Raw genomic sequence first — 26,219 nt, 5'->3', positions numbered from 1 at the left:
CACAGTTCAAAGCCAGCCCTGGCAGGAAAGTCCCTGAGACTTTTTTTTTTTTTGGTCAGTTGTGGGGCTTGAACTCTGTGCCTGGGTGCTGTCCGTGTGCTCTTCAGCTCAAGGTGAGCGCTGTACCGCTTAAGCCACAGCACCACTTTCGGTTTTCTAGAGGTTTATTGGAGATAAGAGTCTCATGGACTTTCCTGCCCAGGCTGGCTTTGAACCGCAATCCTCAGATCTCAGCCTCCTGAGTAGCTAGGATTACAGGCATGAGCCACCTGCACCCGGCTTCAGGAGACTCTTACCTCCAATAAACCACTAGAAAACTGGAAGTGATGCTGTGGTTCAAACCTGTGAATCTTCAAAGTACACACTTTATGCAGAGTTTCCATGAGTAAAGCTTTCAATAACTCCAGAACTTAGATTTCTTTCACTTTTCTGAGATCCAGGATTAGTCTCAGATAGATATTCAGTTATTTTTAAAAATTTTAATAAACTAAAGTCTGAGTTTGTTAAATAAACATTTCTTTCCTTTTTTTTTTTTTTCTGCCAGTCCTGGGGCTTGGACACAGGGCCTAGACACTGTCCCTGAGCTTCTTTTGCTCAAGGCTAGTACTCTACCACTTGAGCTACGCATCACTTCTGTTTTTTTCTGTTTATGTGGTACCAAGGAATCGAACCCAGGACTTCATGAATGCTAGGGAAGCACTCTTCCACTAAGCCACATTCCCAGTCCTAAACAAACATTTCTGAATACAAATGTTAGTTCCAAATTTGGGATGAATATTCTTGATTATTTCAGAGAATTAGAGTTCTGTCATAAGAGCTACATTCTGCAATTTACTTATACTAGAATAATTAGACTGATGTCAAGGAACTGTAATAAAATCCAATCTGAAGCACAAAAGTTTATTAGAATAAAAATACATGTATAGTATCCAACATTAAAATTACTTCACATTGCATATAGGTTTTTTTTTTACCACCATTAGCTTTAAAAAATGCTTTTAAATCTATGCTTTAAATAATTTGCACATATGTAAACAGATCTTAGATTGCTAAAGATGCAATGTACCTATTAGATATTGAGCATTAAAATTCAGGGGTGGGAATTGATAGCTATCTCCTAGTATACTAAATAGTTGTGAAAAATTTTGGAAAGAGGAAAAGATCAAGATAAAAATACTTCACTTGAAATGAGGTAAGTTGTATGACATGGGTTTTAGTAGCACATATCATAACTGCTGAGATGAGAATGTTAATATTCATGGAAAATCCACTTTAATGTTTGCATAGTCTAGGTTATTGTTTTAAAAACAAAAAATTAAGAACTTCCCAAATTCTTCTTCAGAAAAAGAGAGTTGTTTGGCTCTATTTAGGATCTGTACCTTTCCAAGTCTTTCTCTCATTTAGAAAAAAAAAGAAGTCATACAAACATTCATGAGTCTATCAAAAAGGAAAAAAAGATTAAGATTAGGACCAACATTTCAAGCTGCCTTTTGGAAAGAAAATTAAAAAAACAGAGGTAGATGGTTAAATATTAGTGGCCAAGTTATCCAAGTGACTAAGTTTTGTCTTGGTACACATTCGCCCAATTTTTATACTTGAAGACAAGTAGTAACTAACTTTAGAAGAAAGGAAAACGTAGTAGAAGTTATTTTCCTTATGTCAAAGAAAAGTAATAAAAGTAAACCAGGCTTGAGACCCCTGTTAAGGATATGATTGTTTAAAGCACTACAATTCATGCAGTTTTTAAAGTGGGAGAATGAACCTTGCCCCTAAGCTTCTTCAGGTATTTCTGAGGCCATGTCTCAAGCCCCACCAGGCCTACTCAGTCAAAGTAGGACTGAAGGGCACCTCGGCGGCGGACATCGCAGGTCCAGCAATGGAAGCCTCCTCCCAGGGAATTGGCGTTACGAATGTTAACCTTAATGGTACTGATGCCTGGATAGAAAGAGAGACAAGATCATTTAGGTAGGCTAACATACAGTTTCTCTCCCAAAGAGAATAAGCCTGAAGATTTCATGGAATCCTGTAGTTAGCCTGTAGTTCTAACCTTTCAAGATAGCTCAACCCTGTATGTTTAGCTTTCTTCTTCTTTTTTTCAACAGTTCCATTTTCATTTAATCTATCTCACTGCTAATGTAAAATCTTCACATGAAAGTTAACAGAGACCCTAAAATTTTGTTCTACTGACTATTCACAAGCCAACAGACTAGATAAGTAGATTTGCCCACCACACATTAAAAAATAATCAAGCACTAAAATTTCAAGATACTTGTTTTAAGTGGCACTGTGGCTCAAGTGGTAGAGTGCTAGCTTTGAGCTGAAAAGCACCCAGGCCTAGAATTCAAGACCCACGACCAAAAAAAATATTATAATGCTAAGGTCTTGTTTTACAATTAGATTTTGTCAGAGTATTTCTAATTTTACCCTGTTAATTTAGTAGGGAAAGTATAATTTAGCCAACTTGAACATTGGCTTTACATAGTAACATCTAAGGGGATTTTTATCTGATACAGATTAACTTTGCCAGGACATCTTAAGGAAACAATGGACCAAAATCGGTAGTTTAGTATCAAAGCTGGTTACATGTGTCAAAGCTAGTTGGAGAACTAGTTTAATCTGGTACCACAATAAGTCTAGAATGTACAGGTCTATTTAACTAGAAGTACTTAGGGAAAGAGGCAATTGTATTAGTTAAAGTAGTACTTTAAAAAGATGATGTCTGTCTGCATTGTTCTGTCTAGTTGTACTCTCATAAGCCTTTTAATACATGCATTTACTTTTAAGTCTTAATAATTTCTTATTTGAGGAAGGACTCACCAATGTATATGCAAAGAAATAATTCCATAGATGGATCAGGCAACTAGTAGTCATAGAAAACTGATAAACTTATCACTAAGGGAGAATTCCAGTGGCTTCAGATATAGATCCAACTTTTTTTTTGTGCCAGGCCTGGGGCTTAAACTCAGGGCCTGGGTACTGTCCCTGAGCTTTTGTGATCAAGGATAGCTCTCTACCACTTCAGCCACAGCTTCACTTCCAGCTTAATTGGTGCTTAATTGGAGATGAAAGTCTCACAGAGTTTCCTGCCCAGTCTAGCTTTGAGCCAGTATCTTCAGATCTCAGCCTGATGAGTAGCTAGTATTATAGGTGTGAGCCATCAGTGCCTGACAAGCTTCAACTTCTTCTTTTTTAAAATTTGTTATTATAAAGGTCATGTGCAGAGGGATTACAGTTACATAAGTCAGATAATGAGTACTTTTTTTTTTTTGGTAGGTTGTGGGGCTTGTACTCTGGGTCTGGATGCTGTCCCTGAGCTCTTTAGCTCAAGGCTAGTGCTCTACCACTTGAGCCACAGCCCCACTTCTGTGGTGGTCAATTGGAAATAAGAGTCTCACTGACTTTCCTGCCTGGGCTGGTTTTAAACTGCAGTCCTCAGATCTCAGCCTCCTGAGTAGCGAGGATTCCAGGCATGAGCCACCAGCACCTGGCCATGAGTATGTTTCTTTTTGGACAGTGTCACCCCTTCCTTTGCTTTTTCCCAGATTTTCCCTCTCATTTCCACCCATGACATGTATGGTTCATTTTCATTGTAGTGTCTAGTGAATACCACTGCTGTTGTCCCTCCAAGCTCCAACTTCTTGTTGAAAACAAAGTCAAAATACTGGCCACTTACAAAGTATTAGTTAAGTACCTCTAAGAGGAACAGAAATTAAATTTGATAAACCATACACGTGACTTTCAATTTCAGTCTCTTATTCAACACTCACATTTGACAAAAGCTGCATTTATTCTACATACCCAGCTTCTCAAACATCTTTTGGATTGGGACTTCATTGGCATCCACCATAACACGTTTTTCATCTAGCATTAAGACATTCATGGAAAGCCATTTGGATGACATCCAGAGTGGGTGATCTGAAAATAGCAACAACTGCTCAAACATGTCTGGTGCCAATTTTGCTTAGAGCCAATAATTTATAGGTGAAAGATATTAAAGCTTAATTCTTTCCCTGGTGCACTTCCTTTGTGAAAAACTTCATTCATTCATTTATCAACCCTGTGTAGCCTAGGATGTTTTAGTCATTTATTTATCAATTCTTTGTCACCTAGGCTGGATGTGAACTCTCTTTTTTTTTTTTTGGGTCCAGGCGTGGGGCCTGAACTCTGGGCTTGGGCACTGTCCCTCAGCAATTCAGCTCAAGGCTAGTGCTCTACCACTTGAGCCACAGTGCCACTTCCGGCTTTTTTCTTTTTGCTTATGTGGTGCTGAAGAATCGAACCCAAGGCCTCAAGCATGCAAGGCGAGCACTCTACCACTGAGCCACCTTCCCAGCCCTCACTTCTATTTTCTATGGCAGGAAACGTTGCAAACACAAGACCCAGCCTTATTCTCATATTCACAGCCACCCCTTTACTACATTTTAGGAAAATACAGTCACTAAATTATTTCTCTCTCCCTTTCCCTCACTCTCATTATATATATATGTATTTAATTTTTTAAATTAAAAAAAATTTGTTGGTCAGGGAGCTTGAACTCTGGGCCTGGGCACTCTCCCTGAGCTCTTCAGCTCAAGGCTAGTGTTCTACCACTTGAACCACGTGTCACTTTCAGTTTTCTAATAGTTAATTGGAGATAAGAGTCTCACAGACTTTCCTGGCTTTGAACCATGATCCTCAGATCTCAGCCTCCTGAGTAGCTAGGATTACAGGTGTGAGCCACTGGCACCCAGCTAAATTCTCCATATTGCTAAAATTTGGGCAGCTCTATATAGATGAAGGATCCTTGGTCACTGAAGTATTTACTTCGTTATAGTATAAATATAAGCAGATTGCCAGGCTTCAGTGGCTCACACCTGTAATCCTAGCTACTCAAGAGACTGAGATCTGAGGAACTCGGTTCAAAGCCAGCCCAGGCAGGAAACTCCATGAGACAATCTCCAATAAACCATTCAGAAAACCAGAAGTGGCGCTGTGACTCAAGTGGTAGAGCACTCACCTTGAGCTGAAGAACTGAGGGATAGCACCCAGGCTCAGAGTTCAAGCCCCATGACCGACAAACAAACAAACAAACAAACAAATAAATATAAGCAGACATACCATCTGGGATGACCGGTATTGGTGGAGTAACTATGGTCCATCCAGCTTTCTTGAAAAGATCAATCTGTAAGACCAAAATAACCCCAAAAGGCTTAAATGTCTACTTCTTATTCTTATTCTTAGTCTCTGATAGCCTTATTTCCCCTCTTTTCTTTCTTTTTTTTTTAAAGACAGAATCTTATCATAATAGCCTAATTAACCTTGATTTCAAAATTCTTCTCCCTTAGCCTCCTAGTAACTGGGATTACAGCTGTACATGACCCTGCCCAGAATTCCTGTCATTAATAATACTTTTTGGTAAGGTATCATCTCAACTGCCCACATAGGGAATTTGTTAAATTTGTAATTTGTTAAATATTTGTATGATTTTGTTCAAATATTAGTTTAAAATGTACAGAGAAACTCCATATTAAAATTACAAAGTACAAGTAATATTAAAGCTTTTCTCTGGTTTCAAAGTTTTAAAATTCCAAACGTACTTTCCTTAAGAACACCTTTGTTAAAGAAAATGAAAATGTTTAACTAATTATATGAAAACAAAAATATGACTACATCAAATCCATCAACTTCATAGTCAATCATTTTGTGGCTGCAGAAGAAATATAAATGTTAGACATATGTTTTCAAAGAACCATATTGTCATCAGTTAGCTATAAGTCAGCCATCTCAATGTCCATACCACATAACCCACTTGTATATTAATTAAATATATTAAAATTTAGTGAATAATAAACTTGGCCACCAGATCTGGAAATAAGGGACAGAAATGAACTGTCACACCATGTAAAAGTCACACCAAGTTCACACCAAGTAAAAACTGATATTGCAAATTATATACTCTTTTTTTCCCCTTGCCAATCCTAGGAATCCTCAGATCTCAGCCTCCTGAGTAGCTAGGATTACAGGCGTGAGCCACTGGCACCCAGCAGAAATGTGTATTTCTGAGTAGACATCTTAAACATGCCATAAGTGATATAATGTCTGACCATAATGCTGTTGATTAAGCTGGGCGCTGGTGGCACATGCCTGTAATCCTAACTACTCAGGAGGCTGAGATCTGAGGATCACAGTTCAAAGCCAGCCCAGGCAGGAAAGTCCGTGAGACTCTTATCTCCAATAAACCACTAGAAAACGGGAAGCGGCACTGTGGCTCAGGTGGTAGAGTGCTTGCCTTTAGCTGAAGAGCTGAGGGATAGCGCCCAAGCCCTGAGTTCAAGCCTCACGGCCGACAAATAAAAAATAAAAAAAAATAAAAATGCTGTTGATTAATGCCAAATTTGTCACTTGGAGCCTTGGAAGTATGTAAAGTTGCTAGACTCTATTGCTTTTTCAGTGTCCTAAGAGCTCTTACCTGGTGGCAAGGTCGATCAGGGTTGGAAAGCACAAGACCAGGCCCGATGATGTTGAAGGTGGCATCAATATGCATTGGGTTGGGGTCCTTAAAGGAGACGATATGTACTCTGTAATCTGGAGCAAGATGCCTACGCATCCACTCAATGCCCAGGTAATTTGTAACCTGAAAATAAAAGGAAGACAATGTAATTTATAAAGATTTAGTTCTAGGTTTAGGAAACTAAAAATATATAGGACTGAAATATTTTACTATAGAAATAAAGGAAATAAAAATAATTTAGTGTGAAATTTCAGAGCCAGTCTTTATCAACCTGGCTTCTCTGTGCAAAAATATCTCTTCCAGCTCGAATGAAGTCAGCAGCATCAAAGCATGGCTCAAACTCAGTCGTCACAAATTTTCCCTGAGCAGCCAATTTGTGTCTGTCTTCCACAGAATGGATAGGATAATCCTAATTGGAAGAAGAATGAACACACATAATACATTAGTTTCATGAGACGTTTGTTAACAGGATATACATTAAAAAAAAAAGATTAGCTCTGTATCATCATTTCCCCAAATACCTATACAGTTCTAGACTAAAGCATGCATAGGAGAAAGGTTTTGATAAATCAAAACAACAAACAATTACCACCACCACCTCAACAAAAAAAAACTAGGCATTACAGAAATCTTCTGATACACCAGGCACTGGTGGCTCACACCTGTAATCCTAGCTGCTCAGGAGGCTGAGATCTGAAGATCACAGTTCAAAGCCAGCCCGGGCAGGAAAAGTCTGTGAGACTCTTCTCTGCAGCAAACCACTCAGAAAACTGGAAGTGGCGCTGTGGCTCAAGTGGTAGAGTACTTGTATTGAGCTGAAGAGCTGAGGGACAGTGCCCAGGCCCAGAGTTCAAGCCCCATGACCAAAAAAAAAAAAAAAAAAAAAAAAAGAAAAGAAAAGAAAAGAAATCTTCTGATACTTAGAAACAAGTGGTACAGGGTAGTAATTGACTCTGACTCTGAAAATATTTTATATCTTTTTTTTTTTTTGGTCAGTCGTGGGGCTTGAACTCTGGGCCTGGGCGCTCTCACTGTACTCTTCAGCTCAAGGCAAGCTCTCTACCGCTTGAGCCATAGCTCCACTTCCTACTCTGAAAATATTTTATGACCCATGCATACATCCATGTAACTATCTATAATACTGACAGCCAACCAGATGACGTAATTCTGTTCTTTTAGAAAAGGAATTTGGACCTAAGCCTAACTGATACCATAAATGAAATACCATGCTTCCTTGCTAAATTTGGATGTGGTAGAATTAATTCATTAATTCTGTCTTTAAACCCTTAGAAAAAAATTTTGATTTAATTTTTTTCTGCAAGTAATCAAATAGTAAATGATTTAATAAGGAACATAAAATCACCTATTTTGTCTGCAGGGGGGAATGGTTCCAGAACCCCTGACAGATCCCAAAAACCATGGGTGTTCATATAAAATGATAGAGCATTTGCATATAATCTATTCATATCTTCCTTTAAATCATCTCTAGATTACTTATACTACCTAACAATTTAAATGCATGTAAAAGATAGGCTGCTCTGTTGTTTAGGGAATAATGACAAAAAGAAAGTCTGTACGTGTTCAGTATAGACAGTATTTTTAAGATGTTTGTTTGAAGTTGGTTGAACCTACGGATGTTTGTAGATAAGGAGGGATAACTGTCTGGTTTTACTGTGAATCTGCCAGTAGGTCAGGTTCTTTTTCTAGAAGAGGACTTAAGCCTAGGGACTTTTCTGACTTCTACAAATAAAAGAGTACCCCAGGAGAACTTCTCCCTGTAATGAAATGATAACTCCTCTCTCTCTTAGGATTGTTCTAAAGAACAAAACATGATTGACAATGCAAAGAAATAGCTAAGCCCAGGATTCAGTACAAGGTAAGCAACAAATAAATGTTAGCTATAATTACTACTAACAGTTATCACAAGATCACTTACTCTTGTTTTCATTGTACCACAATCACTTTTTTTTTTTTTTTTTTTTTGTCGGTCGTAGGGCTTGAACTCTGGGCTTGGGCGCTGTCCCTCAGCTCTTCAGCTCAAGGCGAGCGCTCTACCACTTGAGCTACAGTGCCACTTCCGGTTTTCTGGTGGTTTATTGGAGATAGGAGTCTCACGGTCTCCCTGCCCGGGCTGGCTTTGAACGGCAATCCTCAGATCTCAGCCTCCTGAATAGCTAGGATTACAGGCGTGAGCCACCAGCGCCCGGCTTCACTTTTTTTTTTTAAAGTAGGTGATGCTCTCACTTTCTGGTATGTTCAATATTTAAACAGGATCAGAGAATTTCTTACTCTTGGTCGATTATTTAGAAATTATTAATAAGCTAGCCTATAATTAGAGACTTAACCTGATCATAGAGCTCATCAGCCATTGTAGGTTTAGGAGCTGTTGTCCACTTGGCGCCACGATGGAAGTAGTCTTTGATAATTGATCTGTACGCACGGTACTCAAAGAAGCGTGCACGCCATGCCATGGGAGCCTCAATAATCTCATTTCCCACAACCATCAGGATGTCTCGTGGCATCGCACTGTATAAACCTGTCAGACCAAAAGGAAAAATTCCACAACCATCTCTATACAACACATTTCCAAAATAGAACAGTATGTATAATGTGTTCTAACTCTTAGGTAAAAATAATTACTAATATGTATATATATATATATATGTAGAATAATATGTATACACAATGGAGTTTTAGCCCACCCTAAAGAAGAATGAAATTTTGTTGTTTGCAGGAAAATGGATGAAACTGGAGATCTTTGTGTTAAGTGAGCAGTTTTCTCTCAAATGTGGAATTTAAGGGGAAAAAACATAAAAGGGGGATTTATTAGAGCTATAGAAGGGGAAAAGGACATAGATATGCTGAATATGTTTGGAGACATTACACATATATGGACATATAATGAAGCCCATTACTTTATTCAATTAATACTTTCTAACAAAGTTCTGTACAAGGGTGAGGAAGACAAGCAAAAGAGGAAAAGGGGGAAAAAAGGCAAAAAACTGGCTGTTCAAAGAGATCCTCAACCACAAGCTTGCTCCATTTGTAGGTTACTTTCTTGTATAAATAAAATTCTTCAAGACTACCAATATCACAAAATAAAGGATAATTCTGTAACTATAAGTTATAGAACTAAAGCACACAACTAGCTGTGTAACAGTGTTAGTTAAAAAGAAAATGGTGGGGGCTGAGAAGGTGGCTCAGTGGTAGAGCGCTTGCCTTGCATGCATGAGGCCCTGGGTTCAATTCCTCAGCACCACATAAGCAGGAAAAAAAAGCCGGAAGTGGTGCTATGGCTCAAGTGGTAGTGTGCTAACCTTGAGCTGAAGAGCTGAGGGACAGTGCCCAGGCCCAGAGTTTAGGCCCCACGACCAGACCAAAAAAAAGAAAAAAAAAGAAAATGGTAATGTTTATATTTCTTTAAATTTCTGTTCTTAAGGGAAACTAGATGAAATTCATTGCTGTTATGTAGAGAGATTATCATGATGTTATGAAAGACTGCTTCTTTCTACCAAAGTTACAATGAAGGCTTTCTGAGAGCTTTCTCCCTACATGTTTAAGAAAGAGAAAGTCAAGTCACTTACAGATTAGCTTTCTTTCTTTTCTTTTTTTCTTTTTGTCAGTCTGGGGCTTGAACTCAGGGTCTGGGTAGTGTCTCTGAGCCTCTTTTTGCTCAAGGCTAGAGCTCTACCACTTGAGCCACAGTGCACATCTAGCTTTTTCTGAGTAATTTATTGGAGATAAGAATCTCTGCTGGGGCTAGCTTTGAATCACAATCCTTAGATCTCAGACTCTTGAGTAGCTAGGATTGCAGGAGTGTGCTACCTAGTGCTTGGCTACATTAGCTTTCTGGAAGCACTTACCTGTAGATTCAAAATCTGGAGTTTTATACTTCAGGGACCAGTCGATGGGGTCAGGTCTTCTCACTGTCACTCCTTCCATTTTTAAAATATTGCACATTTCTTCAATTTCAGCCACAGCCTTTCTCAAATGATCTTTGGGAAAAGAATTCCCCCCATACTTCTGATAAAATGGCCAGTACTTTTCATATGTGTTGGCCTAGAAGCAGAAGAAAGTCAATGAAATAATTACAGAAGAAACAGACAACTTAAGGTAAGTTCATAGCTGGTGCAACTCTTTGTATAACATAATGGAATTGAGACTAGAACCATGTTTTGTTCATTGTTGATCCCTAGCAGCACACTCTGGCTCTCTAGACAAACATTCAATATGTGCTGAAAGAAGAACTCTAAATTATCTTAATATTTTAAGGCCTTTCTGATCCTTCTGTCTCAGATCTCATGCCCAACCACTAATAGCATGTCTGTCTCCAGACAGGCTTGGAATCCTCTTGGCCATGATTCACAGACAAAACAGGACACAGGCACTCCTGTTAGAAAGTCTCAGTGGAATTCAGCATGAGAAAAAAACCCACACAATATAGAGAATAAAAATACCCTATACTAACTGGAAAAAAAAGGCTATCAATGCACCCCAGAATTCTGTCTGGAAAACAGCACCCCAAGATATTTTGTGACAAAGGAAAGTATATTGCCCCTGTTAAGATTAGAGACATAGTTTCTCTTAAAAACAAAACCTTTGCTTTTCTCAGAAACCCATTATTGACTTTCCTGTTCACTAGAGAGAGTTTGCACCTGGAAACATTCAAGTCAAGCTTTGTCCTTACTTTCCTGTCAAATTCCCTGTAGTACTCATACCACCTATACTTCTTTACTTTCCAGATTCTATATGCTATCATGTCACTTCAGGCTCTTTGGTCATAGAAGAAAATGAATTCACAGTAATTTAGTAGCTGAAGAAAAACTTAGCTTGTGGAAAATTCTCGGAAGTTATATGCCAAAAAAAAGGAGGGGGCGATTAGTAAACTAAGGTTTACAGGCTAAATCTGGCTCAGTACCTTTTTGTGACTAGTTTCATGGGAACACAGGCATGCTCATTTGTTTCCACATTGCCTTATGGCTACTTTTACATAGCAGTGGCAGAGCAGAGTTGAATATTTGCCACATAGATCCATGTTCCACAAACCTGAATCCTTGCTGACCCCTGTTCAGAATCATTAACTCATTTACTTACTTTTGAAGATCTATGGCAGACCTAGTTTCTGACCCAAAAAATATTTTATCAGTATTAAACATTCTAATATTTTAAAGGCTAGATCACTCTTTCAAAAGACAAAACAAAACAAATGAAGCACTCAAGTGTTCCAGCCCTAGCGATTTCTGCAGCAGCAACTAGAAAGGGAGGATAATAGTGACTTTATATTCCTTTTGGACACATCTTGGTAGTACTCATCCATTCACCACTTCCTCCTTCACATGCCAGGCACATCTCCTACAATCCGCTGAGGGACAAGAAGCCTTTGAAAACTGGACACTGAATTATAGCAGTCACACAGTTGTATTGTCTTACCAGGCTAGTTCCAAAGTGTCCTGTGTGACTATTTGTGTAAAGTTTGCCTTGGTATATGTTAAATAAACTTTCCTTGGAGAAAAAAAGCTATTTGAACAAGTGTGAGTTATAATTTGTCAAAGGTTGGACAAAGTCCAAATGATCAGGGCAAATTATATTTTCCAAAAGATAGTTAGAAATTGATTATACTTCCTTTATAACCTTGCTAAATGAGTTAGCAATCATTTACCAAGTATCTGCAAGATAATGAACACTTGTTGAGCATATGATGTTTTTATTAATATGTTGCAGTGATGTTATTGCATTCCTGGGAACTTTACAGTCCTCTAGAGCCTAAAATCCTCTATGTGGTTCACCAAATGAATTTTTATCTGTTTTTGGAAAGCTAATAAAAATCAATATAGAAACATTACTTATTTATCTAGCAATTACTTTGTATTTTATTAACCCTTAAGCTTAATTTTTATAGAAAGATTCTTTATAATGGGCTTTATTATTTTTTAACAGATTAAAGCAAAACCAAAAGCAAGGATGTTTTAAAAATAAAAGGCCAGTTAGCTTTTAAAAATTGTGCTTCTGCCAGGCGCTGGTGGTTCATGCCTGTAAACAAGCTACTCAAGAGATCTGAGGATGGAGGTTCAAAGCCAGCCCAGGCAGGAAAGTCCATGAGACTCTTATCTCCAATTAACCACCAGAAAACGGGAAGTGGTGCTGTGGCTCAAGTGATAGAATGCTTGCCTTGATCTGAAAAGCTGAGGGACAGCACCCAGGCCTAGAGTTCAAGCCCCATGACCAAAAAAACAAAATAAAATAAAATTGTGCTCCCATAGCCGGGTGCTGGTGGCTCACGCCTGTAATCCTAGCTACTCAGGAAGCTGAGATCTGAGGATGTGGTTCAAAGCCAGCTCAGACAGGGAAGTCCCTGTGAGACTCTTATCTCCAATAACCACTCAGAAAAAAAAACCGGAAGTGGCACTGTGGCTCAAGTAGTCTAGCACTAGCCTTGAGCATAAAAATCTGAATTTCTCTCATGCTCATATCTTCCAACAAATTGCCAGTGTTTCTACAGCCATTATACCCCAATATACTTTTTTTAAAAAATGCAAATCCCGGGGCTTGAACTCAGGGCCTGGGTGCTATCCTTGAGCTTTTGTGATCAAGGCTAGTGGTGAATATCACTTAAGCCACAACTTCATTTCTATTTTTTTGGTGGCTAATTGAAGGTAGTAGTCTTAGCCCCCTAAGTAGCTAAGATTACCTGCGTGAGCCACTGACACCTGGCTCCCCAATGTTCCTTTATAATGTAACTGACAAAATGGATCCATTAAATTTTAGCTTTTTTCTTGCAAATACTCAACATATATGCTTTTTTTTAACCTCCAAATTTAATCTTGTTAAGTACTTAGAAAGCCTCTGAATTTACCAAACTTCTCAGTTTCTCCACTTTACTGGGGCCTAGAAGTTTGTAAAATTTCTGTACAAGGTCAAATAGCTGGTAAATCTAGACTAGCTATCAGATTTTTATCAAATACCTAATTCAGTTCCCATCTCCTAACTTAAGCATGATGTACTACTTTTTTTTTTAAATAGTTAGTCATGGGGCCTGCACTCTGGGCCTAGGTGCTGTCCCTGAGCTCTTCAGGTCAAGTCTACCACTTGAGCCACAGCACCACTTCTGGCTTTTTCTGCTTAAGTGGTGCTGAGGAATTGAACCCAGGGCCTCCTGCATGCAAGGCAAGCACTCTACCACTGAGCCACCTTCCTAGCCCCTGATATTCTACTTTCTACAGGCCCATGAAGCTGCAAAGTCAAGTCATAAGTCAAGCGACAACTCAAAATACCATCTGAGAAATTTGATTTCTGAAGACCACATGGTATGGAAAAAAATCGATCATTTTAAAGATAAGTAACAATGATACACTGTTGCTTGAATTTTAACTTTAAAATCATTCAGAATGGCTAGGAGATGAGTTGACTTCTTTAAAAAAAAAACAACCCAAAACAAAACAAAAAAACAATGGTTTGTTCTGTAATTCTAGCTATTTGGGAGAGTGAGAATGGGAGGATTGTGGGTCAAGGCCAGACTGAGCAGAAAAGTTTGTGAGACCTCTTCTCAAGTCATAACTCAGTACAGTAGTACATGCCTGTAATCCTAGTTTTGTGGGAGGCTGAGATAGAGGAAGATTGTGGTTCCAGTCCAGACCTGAGGCAGAAAAAGCAGGAAGGCTCCATCTCAATGGGAGAAGCTGGGTGAGGTAGCACATGCTTGTCATGCTAGCTATGACATGCAGTGTAACATGAGTGGATCACCATTCGAGTGCCCATCTGGGAAGGAAACAAGACCCTATCTCAAATATCACCACTGTGGAAAAGGGCAGGAGGCATGGCTCAGCAGAATGCCCGCAGAACAAAATATGAGGTTCTGAGTTCATACCCCAGTACGGAAAAAAAAAAAAAAAAAAGCCTTTTTAAAAGATGGGATGGGCCCAGTGCCAGTGGCTCACGCCTGTAATCATAGCTACTCAGGAGGCTGAGATCTGAGTATCTCGGTTCAAAGCCAGCCGGGGCAGGAAAGTCTGAGAGACTTATCTCCAATAAATCACTAGAAAACCTGAAGTGGCGCTGTGGCTCAAGCAGTAGAGTGCTCGTCTTGAGCTGAAGAGCACAAGGACAGCACCCAAGCCCCAGGACTTACAAAAAAAAAAAAAAGATGGGGATGATCTGGGTACTGGTGGCTCACACCTGTAATCCTAGGTACTCAGGAGGCTGAGATCTGAGGATTGCAGTTCAAAGCTAACCTGGGCAGGAAAGTCTGTGAAACTCTTATCTCCAATAAACCACCAGAAAACTAGCAGTGGTGCTGTGGCTCAAGTGGTAGAGTGCTTGCCTTGAGCTGAAGAGCTGAGGGACAGTGTCCAGGCCCAGAGTTCAAGCCCCATGAACGACAGAAAAAAAAAAAAAGATGGGGATGGCAGTAAATTAATCTGTTCATCAAATTTCAAATATGAGACTCAAAGGTTGGTTTCAGAATAATTACTTATAAGTTTTCTATATTATCCTGTTGTCCAAGTCGTAAGAATCATTTTCTTCCAGATTTCCTTAACTATCCACACTTGGTCACTGCTCTATTCTTAGCTCTCCTTGCATTTGAACTGCCTTTCAGTTGGTTGCTTGTATCTATGTAGGCAACATATTTCTCAAAATAGATAGGAAGTTCTTTTTTTTTTTTTTTGGTGCCTGTCCTGGGGTCTTGAACTAGGCCTGGGTGCTCAATGCTAGCACTCTACCACTTATGCCACAGCTTCATTTCTGGCATTTTGGTAGTTTATTGGAGATAGGAGTCTCACAGGCTTTCCTGTCCCAAGCTGGCTTCAAATTGCAATCCTCAATCTCAGCCTTCCGAGTAGCTAGGATTACAGGCATGAGCCACCATCACCTGGTAGTTCTTTGGTTTTGAAACCTATAGAATTGTGTTACACGGTAGACAATTCTTTGAATGATGGTAATAATGCTTCTACAGAACTTATATCCTCTGCATTCAAATGAAGTGCAGATACTCATAAAGAACGTACATATATTGATAATTCATTTGTAACCTATTAACAATGGGCTGTAGGCTTTGTCTTCAATATGGAAAGGTCCCTTATGTGACATACTGTATGACTAGAAGTCCATAGGAGTCCTGGCCATTAGGATTGTATACTGGATACAGAATACTATACAGATAAAGAATACTAGAAATTCTTCTTCTTTTTAGAGGGAGATGTTAGTTGTTTTTAGGGAAGCTTTGGGAATGCTTTGGAACTAAGTAGGGCTAGGCTTAAACTATATATAAGGGGGTTCAGGAAAACAGGTGGGAGAAACACATGAGAACGAAGGCATGGAGCTTGTTAGGGTTTCTTGGCTGCTTATATGTTTGTCTGACAAAGTCTGGTGAAAATCAGGCTGGAAATTTAGTAGAGAGAACAACTTAAACAGGAATGAGAAACTACTAACCTGCCATACTTATATATCTCTAATATCAATATTAAAATGTGGGTGGGGGAATGTTCCTGGAAAAATGAAGATATAAGAGATAGCTTATGCAGAATCATGAATACAATGAGGACTTTATTCACATCTATGGAGGCCTTGGCAAAGCAGAGGGGATGATGGGATCACAGTGAGTAACATGATCAAATTTGAGTTTGAAAACAGGGAATAAACTAACCTGATGAGTCAGGTAGGATCTCACAGAATCCAAGTGGGGTTTGAAGAGGGAAGGGATATATGTAGATAATGTCAAATACCACAGAGATAGTAAGTAAAATTAACCCCTGCTAAAGTGAGGGCAGTTTTCAGAGAAGGAAGGTGGTAGAAGCCAATATGCTAGAAGGAGGACAGGACCCGCCTCTAGACACAGGTACACCCTTGCTTTACCTTCACCTCCACGGTGAATGGTGGTACACAGGCATTTTCGGCTCTGCCCACTATCACTTCCTCTAAGGGGTCCCATTCGTTGTAGGAGGAGACAGGGCAGTCTTTGGGCAGAGGGTCAGTGGCCTTGTCGTCAGCTGCACAGGAATTCTGGGAGGAAGCTGGAGCTGCCTGGGTGCTCTGGAAAGTTCGCTGCACCCATCCTGTTAAGGTTCGTCCAAGCTTTGAAGGACAATAATGAAAAGATTACTGTGTAGCTCAGTCCCATCCACGGGGGTAAGAAGAAATGGATATGGGGCAAAATGGTACAAAACAAGACAAAACAAAAAACAACCAAGACCACAGTGTAATGCAAATATTTCAAATCCTTTAAGGGTTAGAAAACCAAGATGTTAATAGTACATGGGTATAAAAGCATTATGGGTGATTTCTTTTTTACTTCCGCCTTTGTGTGCAGAATTTCTTTTATCTCTTGGGCTAATCACTAAAACTTAAAGAAAAAAAAAGCTTTGAAGGTTTTGTCCCTAGCTGCCACACTCTTCCATGAATATCGCAGCAGACTGGCTTCCAGTGACTCTTGAACTCTTCCACAGACCATGGTCTCTCCTTCCAGGTAATTGTCCCAACACTCCCAGCCACCACCAGCTGGTGGAGAGAGCCTCCTTTCCCTTTCAGAATCTACAACCACCGTCCTTTCCCCTGCAGATAACAATGTGGAAACATATTCAGGGCCTTATCTTTCAGAATAATCAGCATTAAGCCATTTGTTCCCCCTCCATCCACTTCACATTCTTTGGCACTTGGGTTCTGAGGCTGACCAACTGTCAGCTGCACCTTCTTACAGATGACCCAGTTCCTTACCTAAAACAACGATTGACCCAGGCACACATTTAAACTTAAAAACCCAAACCCCAAACCAGGGCATGTAAGATCTACAGCAGAAAGAGTTCCCCAACCACTGGTAACATTCCTACCCTCCTGCGCCCCCCCCCAAAAAAAAAAAATCCTGTTAAAAGAGGTCAGGAGGAGCCAGTGGCTCACGCCTGTCACCCTAGCTACTCAGGAGGCTGAGATCTGAGGATCACGGGGTTCGAAGCCAGCCCGGGGCAGGAAAGCCCTTGAGACCCTTATCTCCAATAAACCACCCCGCAAAGCGGGACGTGGTGCTGTGCGCGCTAGAACGCTCGCCTTGAACCCGGAGAGGCTCAGGGACAGCGCCCAGGCCCTGAGTTCAAGCCCCAGGACCGACAAAAAGGAGTGGGGTGGGGGTGGGGGGTGGGCAGGAGAGTCACAGGGTGGAGACCAAAGCAGGAGGGAGGGCGACAGCTGTTCCACAACCAGTTGCTGGGGAGCCAAACCGCCGGGAGCTATTCCTGTCGGGGGGCCGGGGAGGGTGGAGGGTCAGCCGCCAAGTACCGACAGCCCGAGGGGGAAAGAGGGAGCGCCGGGCAGCGCGGGAAGTCTGGAGGAACTCACTCCACCTGGGCGGCCCCGGGCCCCAGCCACACCCCCCCGCCCCGGCCTGCTCCCCATCCATCCGCCCCGCCAGCTCCTCAACTCTTCACCCGGTGCAAATCACCGAGCCCCAGCAGCGCCTCCCCCCAGGATCCCTGGTGGTTCCCCACCTCCCGGCCCAGGGGCGGGGGGCGGGAAGCTCGGAGCCCCGGGGAGGTGCGGGGGGGGTGCGGGGGGAGCTCCAAGTTCCTGGTAGCGAGCGAAGGAAGCCTCCTGAGGCTGAGCTTCCTGGGGGGGGGGGGGGACCGGACGGGGACGCGTCCCGCATGAAGCTCTGGCTGGGTCTCCGCCAGGCTCGATCTGCGTGTGCGTGTGTGCGCGCGCGTGTGTGGCGGAGGAGATCACGCACCCGAGACCCGATGTAGTGCACCGCTTCGGCGCCGCGGCTCCCCCCGCGCAGGCACCGCACCCTCAGCATCGTCCCGGCCCGGCTGCTCCGCCAGCGGAACTGTCCCCGGTTCTCCCCGCGCTGCTGCGGCTGCTGCTGCTGCTGCTGCTGCTGCTGCTGCTGCTGCTGCTGCTGGGCCGGAGCGGAGCGCGACGCCGGGCCCCGCCCACCACTTTCCTTATGTACCCTCGGTGGGGGGTGCTGTCCCGCCCACCGGCAGGGCCCCGCCCCCCGCGCCCCCGGGGCCCATTGGCTGTCAGGAACAGGGGTTGGGACCCCAGGCCGGGTCACTGTCTCCCAGTCTCGGGCTGCCCCCTGGGGTCTCCGGGGAGGAAGATGTGACATTGGACCAAGTACCGTTCGTGCCGTCTGCTCACATCCTTCTAAATACCGATTTGGGAACCTGCATGTGCCGAGAGCGAATGGAGCCTTGGGTTGAAATCCCCACGTTGCTGTGAATCCGCCCCTGGCGGCGGATGGAACGGTCTGCAGACCAGACGGTCTCACGATTAGATTCAAGGGTTGAGACAGGAGGGGGCTAAGCCAGGCACTCGGGTCGCCTGCTCCCCAGGGGCCACGCGGGAACACTTGCCATGTCAAATGGCCTTTGGCTGTGAGCCTCTGAGGAGAAACCCAGAAAACAGAGTCAGAAATAAGGCAGTCTACAGAAATGTCTGTTTCAACGTGATTAGGGTGCTTTTGTTAGAAAAGTAATCCCTGGCACTCCAGTCTTCGTGAATTCGGATGTGTAAAAGCAAAGTTAGAGAATTCGATCTAACACTTTAGATTCTTCTTTCCCTCCCTCTTCTCTCCCTCCCTCCCCCTCCTTCTCTCTTTCTTCCCTTCTCCCTCCCTTACTCCTTCCCTCCCTCTTTCTTCCTCTTTACTTTCTTTCTCTTTTTTTCTCTCTCTTCCTTCTCTTCTTTTCTCTCCTCTCCTCTCCTCTCCTCTTCTCTTCTCTTCTTTGAGTCTGCTTCACCATTGATCCTCCTGCCTCAGCCTCAAGTTCTGGGATTGTAGACATGCAACCACCATGGAGTTTTTCATCTTTATACTTACATAAATGTGCAACTGTTCGTTTTCAGTGAGTTATATTTTAAATTCTGGTGTTTCCGACTTGTTTTCTCAGCATTCGTTAAGGGAAGGCACCAGCTGAGCAGGATAGCATGACGAAAAGAAATGACTGAGTCTTCTTGAGTTATTGCTGCCTTCTTATTTGCAAAGTGAGAAGGAGCAATTGCATTTATTGTTCCTGGCACATGGAGTTGTCCAGGGACCAAAAAGAGAAATTGCACAACGCAGAACCTGGTATGTGCTAAGAATGACATGAATCTGGGGCAATATGTCACTACTGTATAATAGGAAGGCCCCAAATGAAGGGAGCCTATAAGTCTAGGTTCATACCTTTGCTGATACAAAGATGCTGTATATTTTGGAAGAGGATCCTTTGACCTTTCTAATGAAGGTTCATATTTCTAGTGAAGGCTGTGGGAAATCTTTGAACTTTAGCAAAATTTAAAAAAAGTATCTATTTCCCAACAGCAAAATGCAGCCAGCTCGAGGGTCTGATTCTCATGGTATACTTAGGGTGGTTAGAGGCATGATCCTCAGCGAAGAAATTTTAAAGGATGGTAATTACTCAAAATACTTGACTTTGCCCTGGACCATTTTCTGTCTCAGATCTGAGGCCATCCATCTGTTACCGATTAAAGACACTATTTCAGTTTTGCAGATGAAAGAAATAGGAGTGTGTGGTAAAACATAAAGCTAGGGTATAATTAGGTTTTACACAAAGAAAAGCTCTTATTATAGGCATAGAGCCATACCCTTAATTCTTGGAATTCAGCAGGAAATGTGTGGACCTACCCAAACCAGTCCTACTGTTATGAAAGCAAATCAGAGCACCTTCCCAACCTTTTTTCCCTTCTCTTTCTCTCTTCTTCAAAAATCACACTTGATTGTGTAATAATGGGCCACCTCTGAAAACATTGGATAGCAACCCTCAGTAGTGACCTGGTCTTCAGTTGCTACCTTCTTCAGAGGTGGAATAGAGTGGGAAACCCCTCCTCATCCCCTCCATTCCCCTCCCCTATTGGCAATAAATAATACCAATAACTTTGATCGCCCCAACTAGGATTTTAGTGGTCTCGACTTAATGATTGTGCATGTTCAAATCCAACAGTAGTATACCCTTGTAGATTAATTTAAAGGCATCATTAGCATAGTGTGGTTAGTATAAGGGAGGATAAACAAAGAATAGGGAAGATTTTGCTTTTTAATTTCTCCATAATCACAGTTACTTAGAGGATATGCCCAAGTCTCTATGGTTCCAACCAAGAAATGACAAGGTATGTATCCTGAGATAAAAATCAAAACAAACAAACAAACCACTGGTGAACAAAAATTTATCACATAAGTGTTTGTTTCAGGAGCAAAATGTCCTTCTTAGGGTAACCCTGTACCCATAAAGATTGCACAGTAATGAGTCTTTGATGAACTGAATTTAAGTAGGTCAGCTACAGCTGAATGCTGAGGAGATAAAGACCAAAACATTGTACAAAACCTGAGGAATGGCTTAGACTCTGCTGAAAACTACAGAAACAAGAAAAGATATGTTACCATAGGTTTAGCTGTTTGCTCTGCATTGTAGTGAAAGAAAGGAGGGCATCAGGAAGGATATTCCAAAAGGCTTTGATCCATGGGTTCTAAAAATAAACCACATATTCACTCCACTTCTGGCTCACATTAAGACTTTTGGTAGGTGCTAACATAGTTCTACACTTTGCTGAAAAAGCTGTCTCATGTTCTTAATCTGGCATTTCACTTTCTTAACCCAACAGCCAATAGCACTGGTCAAACTAGCTAAGAGTGATGGCCAGATCTAGACAGCACCCAAAAGTCAAGAAAGCACATTGTCCAAATCCAGAAATGATAAGGAAGTTAGTCACTCACCATCATTACATTATATAATGTCAAGATGCCTTGATCATAAACTATCGTGGGTTTTGTGGGAAATATCTGCAATGTCAAAGATGGCAAGAATTTCTCCTTCATGTAGTGCTCACAGCCCAAACTCCCATCCTAGTATCTTTTCAATGGTTTTCTTCAAGCTGATTTTTTATTTTTGCTTCCTATCTAGATTTCTGTTAAATGTTATTAAATGAATAGGTTGCATGACCAACCATTAGAGAACGGTTAAGGAAGTTACAACACATACAGCATTTGACTCGAGTGAATACAACTTTCTTGTTTTGTTTTGTTTTGTTTTGTTTATGGGGGGGGGGGTCCAGTCGTGGGGCCTGAACTCTGGGCCTGGGCGCTGTCCTCAGCTCTTCAGCTCAAGGCTAGCACTCTACCACTTAAGCCACAGTGCCACTTCCAGCTTTTTTCTTTTTGCTTATGTGGTGCTGAGAAATCAAACCCAGGGCCTCAGGCATGCAAGGCAAGTACTCTACCACTGAGCCAACTTCCTAGCCCCAATGAATACAACTTTCTTAATGAATATTTCTTTTTCTTTTTTTTTTTTTGGGGTCCAGTTATGGGGCCTGAACTCTAGGCCTGGGCGCTATCCCTCAGCTCTTCAGCTCAAGGCTAGCGCTCTACCACTTGAGCTACAGCTCCACTTCCGGCTTTTTGCTTATGTGGTGCTGAGGAATCAAACCCAGGGCCTCAGGCATGCAAGGCAAGCGCTCTACCACTGAGCCAACTTCCCAGCCCTTAATGAATATTTCTTAAGTGAATGGATTTGGATCTAGACTAAATAAACTACAGCATAGGAGGGGACATGTGGCTAAAAAGAAACATGCTTATAAGGAATTAAAAATAACCTGGGATAATTATTTTTGTCTGGCCTGGGGCTTGAACTAGGGCCTGGGCACTGTCCCTGAGCTTTTGTTCCCTCAAGGCTAGTACTCTACCACTATCACTTGAGCCACAGCACCACTTCTGGCTTTTTTTTTGTTTATGTGGTGCTGAGGAATTGAACCCAGGGCTTCATGCATGCTAAGTAAGCCCTCTACCACTAAGCCACATTCCCAGCCAGCACAGAATAATTCTTATGCAATTAAGAGAAAATGGACAGGATATGAAATTATACATACAGTAGTCTCAATCATGTTGCATGTGTATGCATATAAAGTCACGGAAAGAAATTCATCAAAAGGTTAATAATACTATCTATCTTTGGGTAGAAATGTAATAGGCAATCTTTACCTTCTTTTCAGTTTTCTGTATTGTGTGCACTTTTCTGTATGAGACATTCTTACATTTACAATCAAAACCTAAACGCTATCTTTTCTTTTCTAGCAATGGATCATGTGTCTGCTTAGAAAGAATCCTGTTGTCCCAAATATTTTTCCCTGCAGCTCTGCTCCAAGAAAAATGCAGACGCTGTGGGAGAAAACCTCCCACAGCCAGCTGGTTCCCCTCAAGCCCACACTGGACAGGGGAGGAGGGAAGATTAGCGTGGGAAGGCCCTATGCCTGGCTCTCTCTGTTGTGCGCTGTGCCCAGCTTGCGCAGCCTCTGCTTGCTTTCTCATTCTTGTCTATCTCACTTGTTGCTGGCAAGGAGCTTTTCCAGACGTAGCACTCCCAACAAAGGCATACTTCTGGTTGGATCTGGGGAAATGGAGAAGTAGCATGAGCCTGTGTTCTATACCCTGTTAATACTCCTGCTTGTCTTGGGCAACATCCTAAAAGAGAAAGCTCTCTTTCTCCACCTATGATACTTTAAAAACAATATTTAAAATATTTGGGAGAGACATCATGTACAGAATTTTAGTAACAGAAGGGTCCTCATTTTGCAGACAGGATAACTAAAGCCTAGGAAGGTTAAATTAATCATCCCAATCCATCAAGCACTGCTGATATGAATCCCTACTTTAATTCTCTTTTCAAGAATTAGATGAAAACCAGGGGCTGGTGGCTCACACCTGTAATCCTAGCAACTCAGGAGACTGAGATCTAAGGATGGTGAGTCAAAGCCAGCCTTGATAGAAAAGTCTATGAGATACTTATCTCCATTAATGAGCAAAAAACTGGAAATGGAGGCAAGTCTCATTTGGCAGACTTCTAGCTTTGAGTGAAAAAGCTAAAGGACAAATGCTCAGGCCCTGAGTTCAAGATCCAGGACTTGTGCACGCACACACACACACACACACACACACACACACACACACACACACACTCACACACACACACACACACACACACACGGAGGAGTTAAATGAGTGCAAGTAAATGGACTTTGATCTTACACTCTTAGAATTCAAATCTGTAAACCTTTAACTGCCAAGCTTAGCAAAATGGTGCTATAGACCCCCCAAGAAGTGGAGGGAGATCACAAGTTGGCCTTTTGCTCTGGTCTTCCTTCTGAGTTTGTGGAAGCCAAAAGTAAAATAAACAAACTTGTAAAAGGCCTATCCATACTTTTAAACTTTCAAGAGTTCGTGGGGAGTTTTATTTTCTATTACAGTGTTAGGATTAGCAGAAGAGATACAAAGAGTACAAAGAGTTCTGTGTACTCATCAAACTATATCTCCCTCAATGTTACTATCTTACAGGATACTGGTACATTCTCCCAAACTAAGGAAACAGCACTGAAAATTATTATTAAGGAAACTCTAGACTTGTATTTGGCTCTTATCAATTTCCCATCAAAGTGCTTTTCTCTCTTCCAGGATTTAATCTAGGGTACCATACCACATTTTGTTGTGAGGTCTTACCTGAGCCCTTCTGTTCTCAGAGAGTATCACACCATGTTAACTTAGTAGGGAAAATATAATTTAGCCAACCTGAAAGCTGACTTTACTTTCTGTGTTTCAGGACATTGACTGTTAAGAACTACAAGTCACATACTTTATGCTTGTCCTTCAAGTTGGGTTTGTCTTATATTGACAGGATTAGACTGGTGCAATGGACTTTTTGGAAAGAACATATCACAGAGGTAAATTATCTGCTTTATCACATTATATGGGGAGGCATATGACTTCATATCACTGGTGACAGTGACCCTGATCACTTGGTTATGACAATTTTTGCCAGAGTTTCTCTGCTGCAAAGTTAGTGGGTCCCCTCCATTTCAAGTATTCCTTGGAAGTGAGTCATTAAGACCAACTTGGAGGCAGTGAACTATTTTTAAGGGAGATTTTGGTCTTCTCCCATTTATTTGAGGAAATTTTAGTTTAACAAACTAAAAGTTCAATTTGCATTATAAGGCAGCAGCTTCTGGGAGCTATGGAATATGAATTTAAAGGAGAAAAATCTCTATAAGGGTAAGAAGATGCTGAGACCCATCTCAACATATAAAGTAGATATAATTATATATATCAGTAATTCTACCAACAGTGGAAGGAGTAGGTGGGAATATAGGAACTTTCAAGTCTGAGGCTGGCACAAGCAAAAAGTACAAGATCTTACTGAAAAATAAGTCAAAAGAACTGTGGGTGTGGCTTAAATAGTAGAATGCTTGCTTGAACCCCACAACCATCAAAAACAAAACTCTTTAGAGACTACCACAACTTTCATATCAATAAGGTGTAATGATAACTAAAGAAAATTTTCTTAACCTTAAAATATATTTTTAATATGTAATCTTCCATTTTATGGCTGCCTTTCTAAGATGAATCAGATGCCTGTATGTTTGTGAACAGAATACACAATTTAATTTTTCTGGGAAAAATAAGCATAATTTCACTGAAGTTTATAACAGGGATGATGGTTTCATTAGATAATCTCTTAGGTTTATTCCAATCCAAATTTCTATGGCTTAATACCCCATAAGACAAAATTAAGAGGAGCTCAGAAGGTGGCCCAGTGGTAGAGTGCTTGCCTTGCATGCATGAGGCCCTGGGTTTGATTCCTTAGCACCACATAAGCAGAAAAAAAGCCAGAAGTGGCGTTGTGACTTAAGTGGTAGAGCACTAGCCTTGAGGTGAAGAACTGAGGGACAGAGCCTAGGTCCAGAGTTCAGGCGCCACGACTGGCAAAAAAAAAAAAAAAAAAGACAAAATTAAGGAAGTGATGTCTTCTCATAGTTAAAGACTTCATATAGTTTAATGAGAGTGGGTGAAGTAGTTTTACCTTTACCTTTTCTACTTGCAGTACAGTATCTGTCACAGGGGAGCCACGGGTGTTCATTCCAAGGTCTCCTAAGTGGCATCCACAAATCACATCAGAATAAACAAGGAGCTTGTTAGGAAGTAGACTCCAATCCAAGTCTGTAAGTCTGCATTTCTTTTTTCGAGGAGGGGAAGTGTTTGGGGGGGGAAAAGCCAGAAAATCTGCTAGACAAATTCTGACACTCAAACAGTTTTGACTTCTAACCATCTCCCAAGAGATACCCTGGCTGCTAAGTAGCAAGGATCTAGGGAAGTCACATACCAAATGGGGTAGAATCCAATTGCAGTGAGCAATGCATAGCTTTTTTCCCAGGCTGTAGTATTTTGGATAGACATGCACCATTTCTTTTTTTTTTTTTTTATTTAATTTAATTTTATTTGAGAACATACTGTACAGAGGGGTTACAATTACATTGGCAGGATAATGCATACATTTCTAACCAAGCATTGCAGCCTCCTCCCATGCACCATTTCTTAAGAAAAATTCTTAGGAAAAAAGAACTAGGTGACCAAAATAAGGATCCCATTCTTCCAAAGGAAACCAAACTGGAGAGGTACTTTTTCCTTAAGAGAGCTAACTTAAGGGCATTTCTTCCCCCCTTGACTTTGTTCCTTTGATGAAAATAAGAGGGAAGGTGGCTCAGTGGTAGAGTGCTTGCCTTACATGCATGAAGGCCTGGATTCAATTCCCCAGCACCACATAAGCAAAAAGAAAAAAGCTGGAAATGGTGCTGTGGCTCAAGTGGTAGAGCACTAGTCTTGAACTGAAGAGCTGAGGGACAGTGTTCAGGCCCAGAGTTCAGGCCCCACAACTGGATGCCTCCCCCCCAAAAAAAGAAGATACACAGATTCATTAAAAAA

General features: G+C 41.4%; 1 protein-coding gene and 1 long non-coding RNA gene across 2 annotated transcripts; one reads left to right on the top strand and one right to left on the bottom strand.

Moving 5' to 3' along the window:
* Positions 1-886: 886 nt before the first annotated feature.
* Positions 887-18,316, bottom strand: LOC138804888 (glycine amidinotransferase, mitochondrial). The gene is made up of 9 exons (XM_069989403.1): positions 18,201-18,316; positions 16,340-16,558; positions 10,354-10,549; positions 8,836-9,026; positions 6,762-6,899; positions 6,449-6,613; positions 5,098-5,161; positions 3,799-3,915; positions 887-1,935 (listed from the first exon to the last, which is right to left on the bottom strand). The coding sequence occupies exons 1-9, from the start codon at positions 18,267-18,269 to the stop codon at positions 1,823-1,825; spliced, it is 1,272 nt and encodes a 423-aa protein (XP_069845504.1). The 5' UTR covers positions 18,270-18,316; the 3' UTR covers positions 887-1,822.
* Positions 10,362-25,450, top strand: LOC138804890 (uncharacterized). Its single transcript, XR_011365376.1, has 4 exons — positions 10,362-10,603; positions 13,711-13,794; positions 24,064-24,184; positions 25,342-25,450. It is a non-coding gene; the product is annotated as an uncharacterized lncRNA (long non-coding RNA).
* Positions 25,451-26,219: the final 769 nt, after the last annotated feature.

This window comes from Dipodomys merriami, unplaced genomic scaffold (assembly GCF_024711535.1).
Source record: "Dipodomys merriami isolate MVZ:Mamm:240054 unplaced genomic scaffold, mDipMer1.0.p SCAF_379, whole genome shotgun sequence".
Classification (NCBI taxonomy): Eukaryota; Metazoa; Chordata; class Mammalia; order Rodentia; family Heteromyidae; genus Dipodomys; species Dipodomys merriami.
The sequence above is the reverse complement of the archived record's forward strand: the minus strand, read 5'-3'. Positions and strand labels throughout refer to the sequence as shown.

Coding starts and splice junctions, on each gene's coding strand:
- LOC138804888 (XM_069989403.1), bottom strand. CDS start 18,269: ATGCTGAGGGTGCGGTGCCTGCGCGGGGGGAGCCGCGGCGCCGAAGCG. Junction 10,550..16,339: donor CATTCACCGTGGAGGTGAAG/GTAAAGCAAGGG, acceptor TTCTGCTTCTAG/GCCAACACATATGAAAAGTA. Junction 6,614..6,761: donor TTTTTGCACAGAGAAGCCAG/GTTGATAAAGAC, acceptor TTTTATTTTCAG/GTTACAAATTACCTGGGCAT.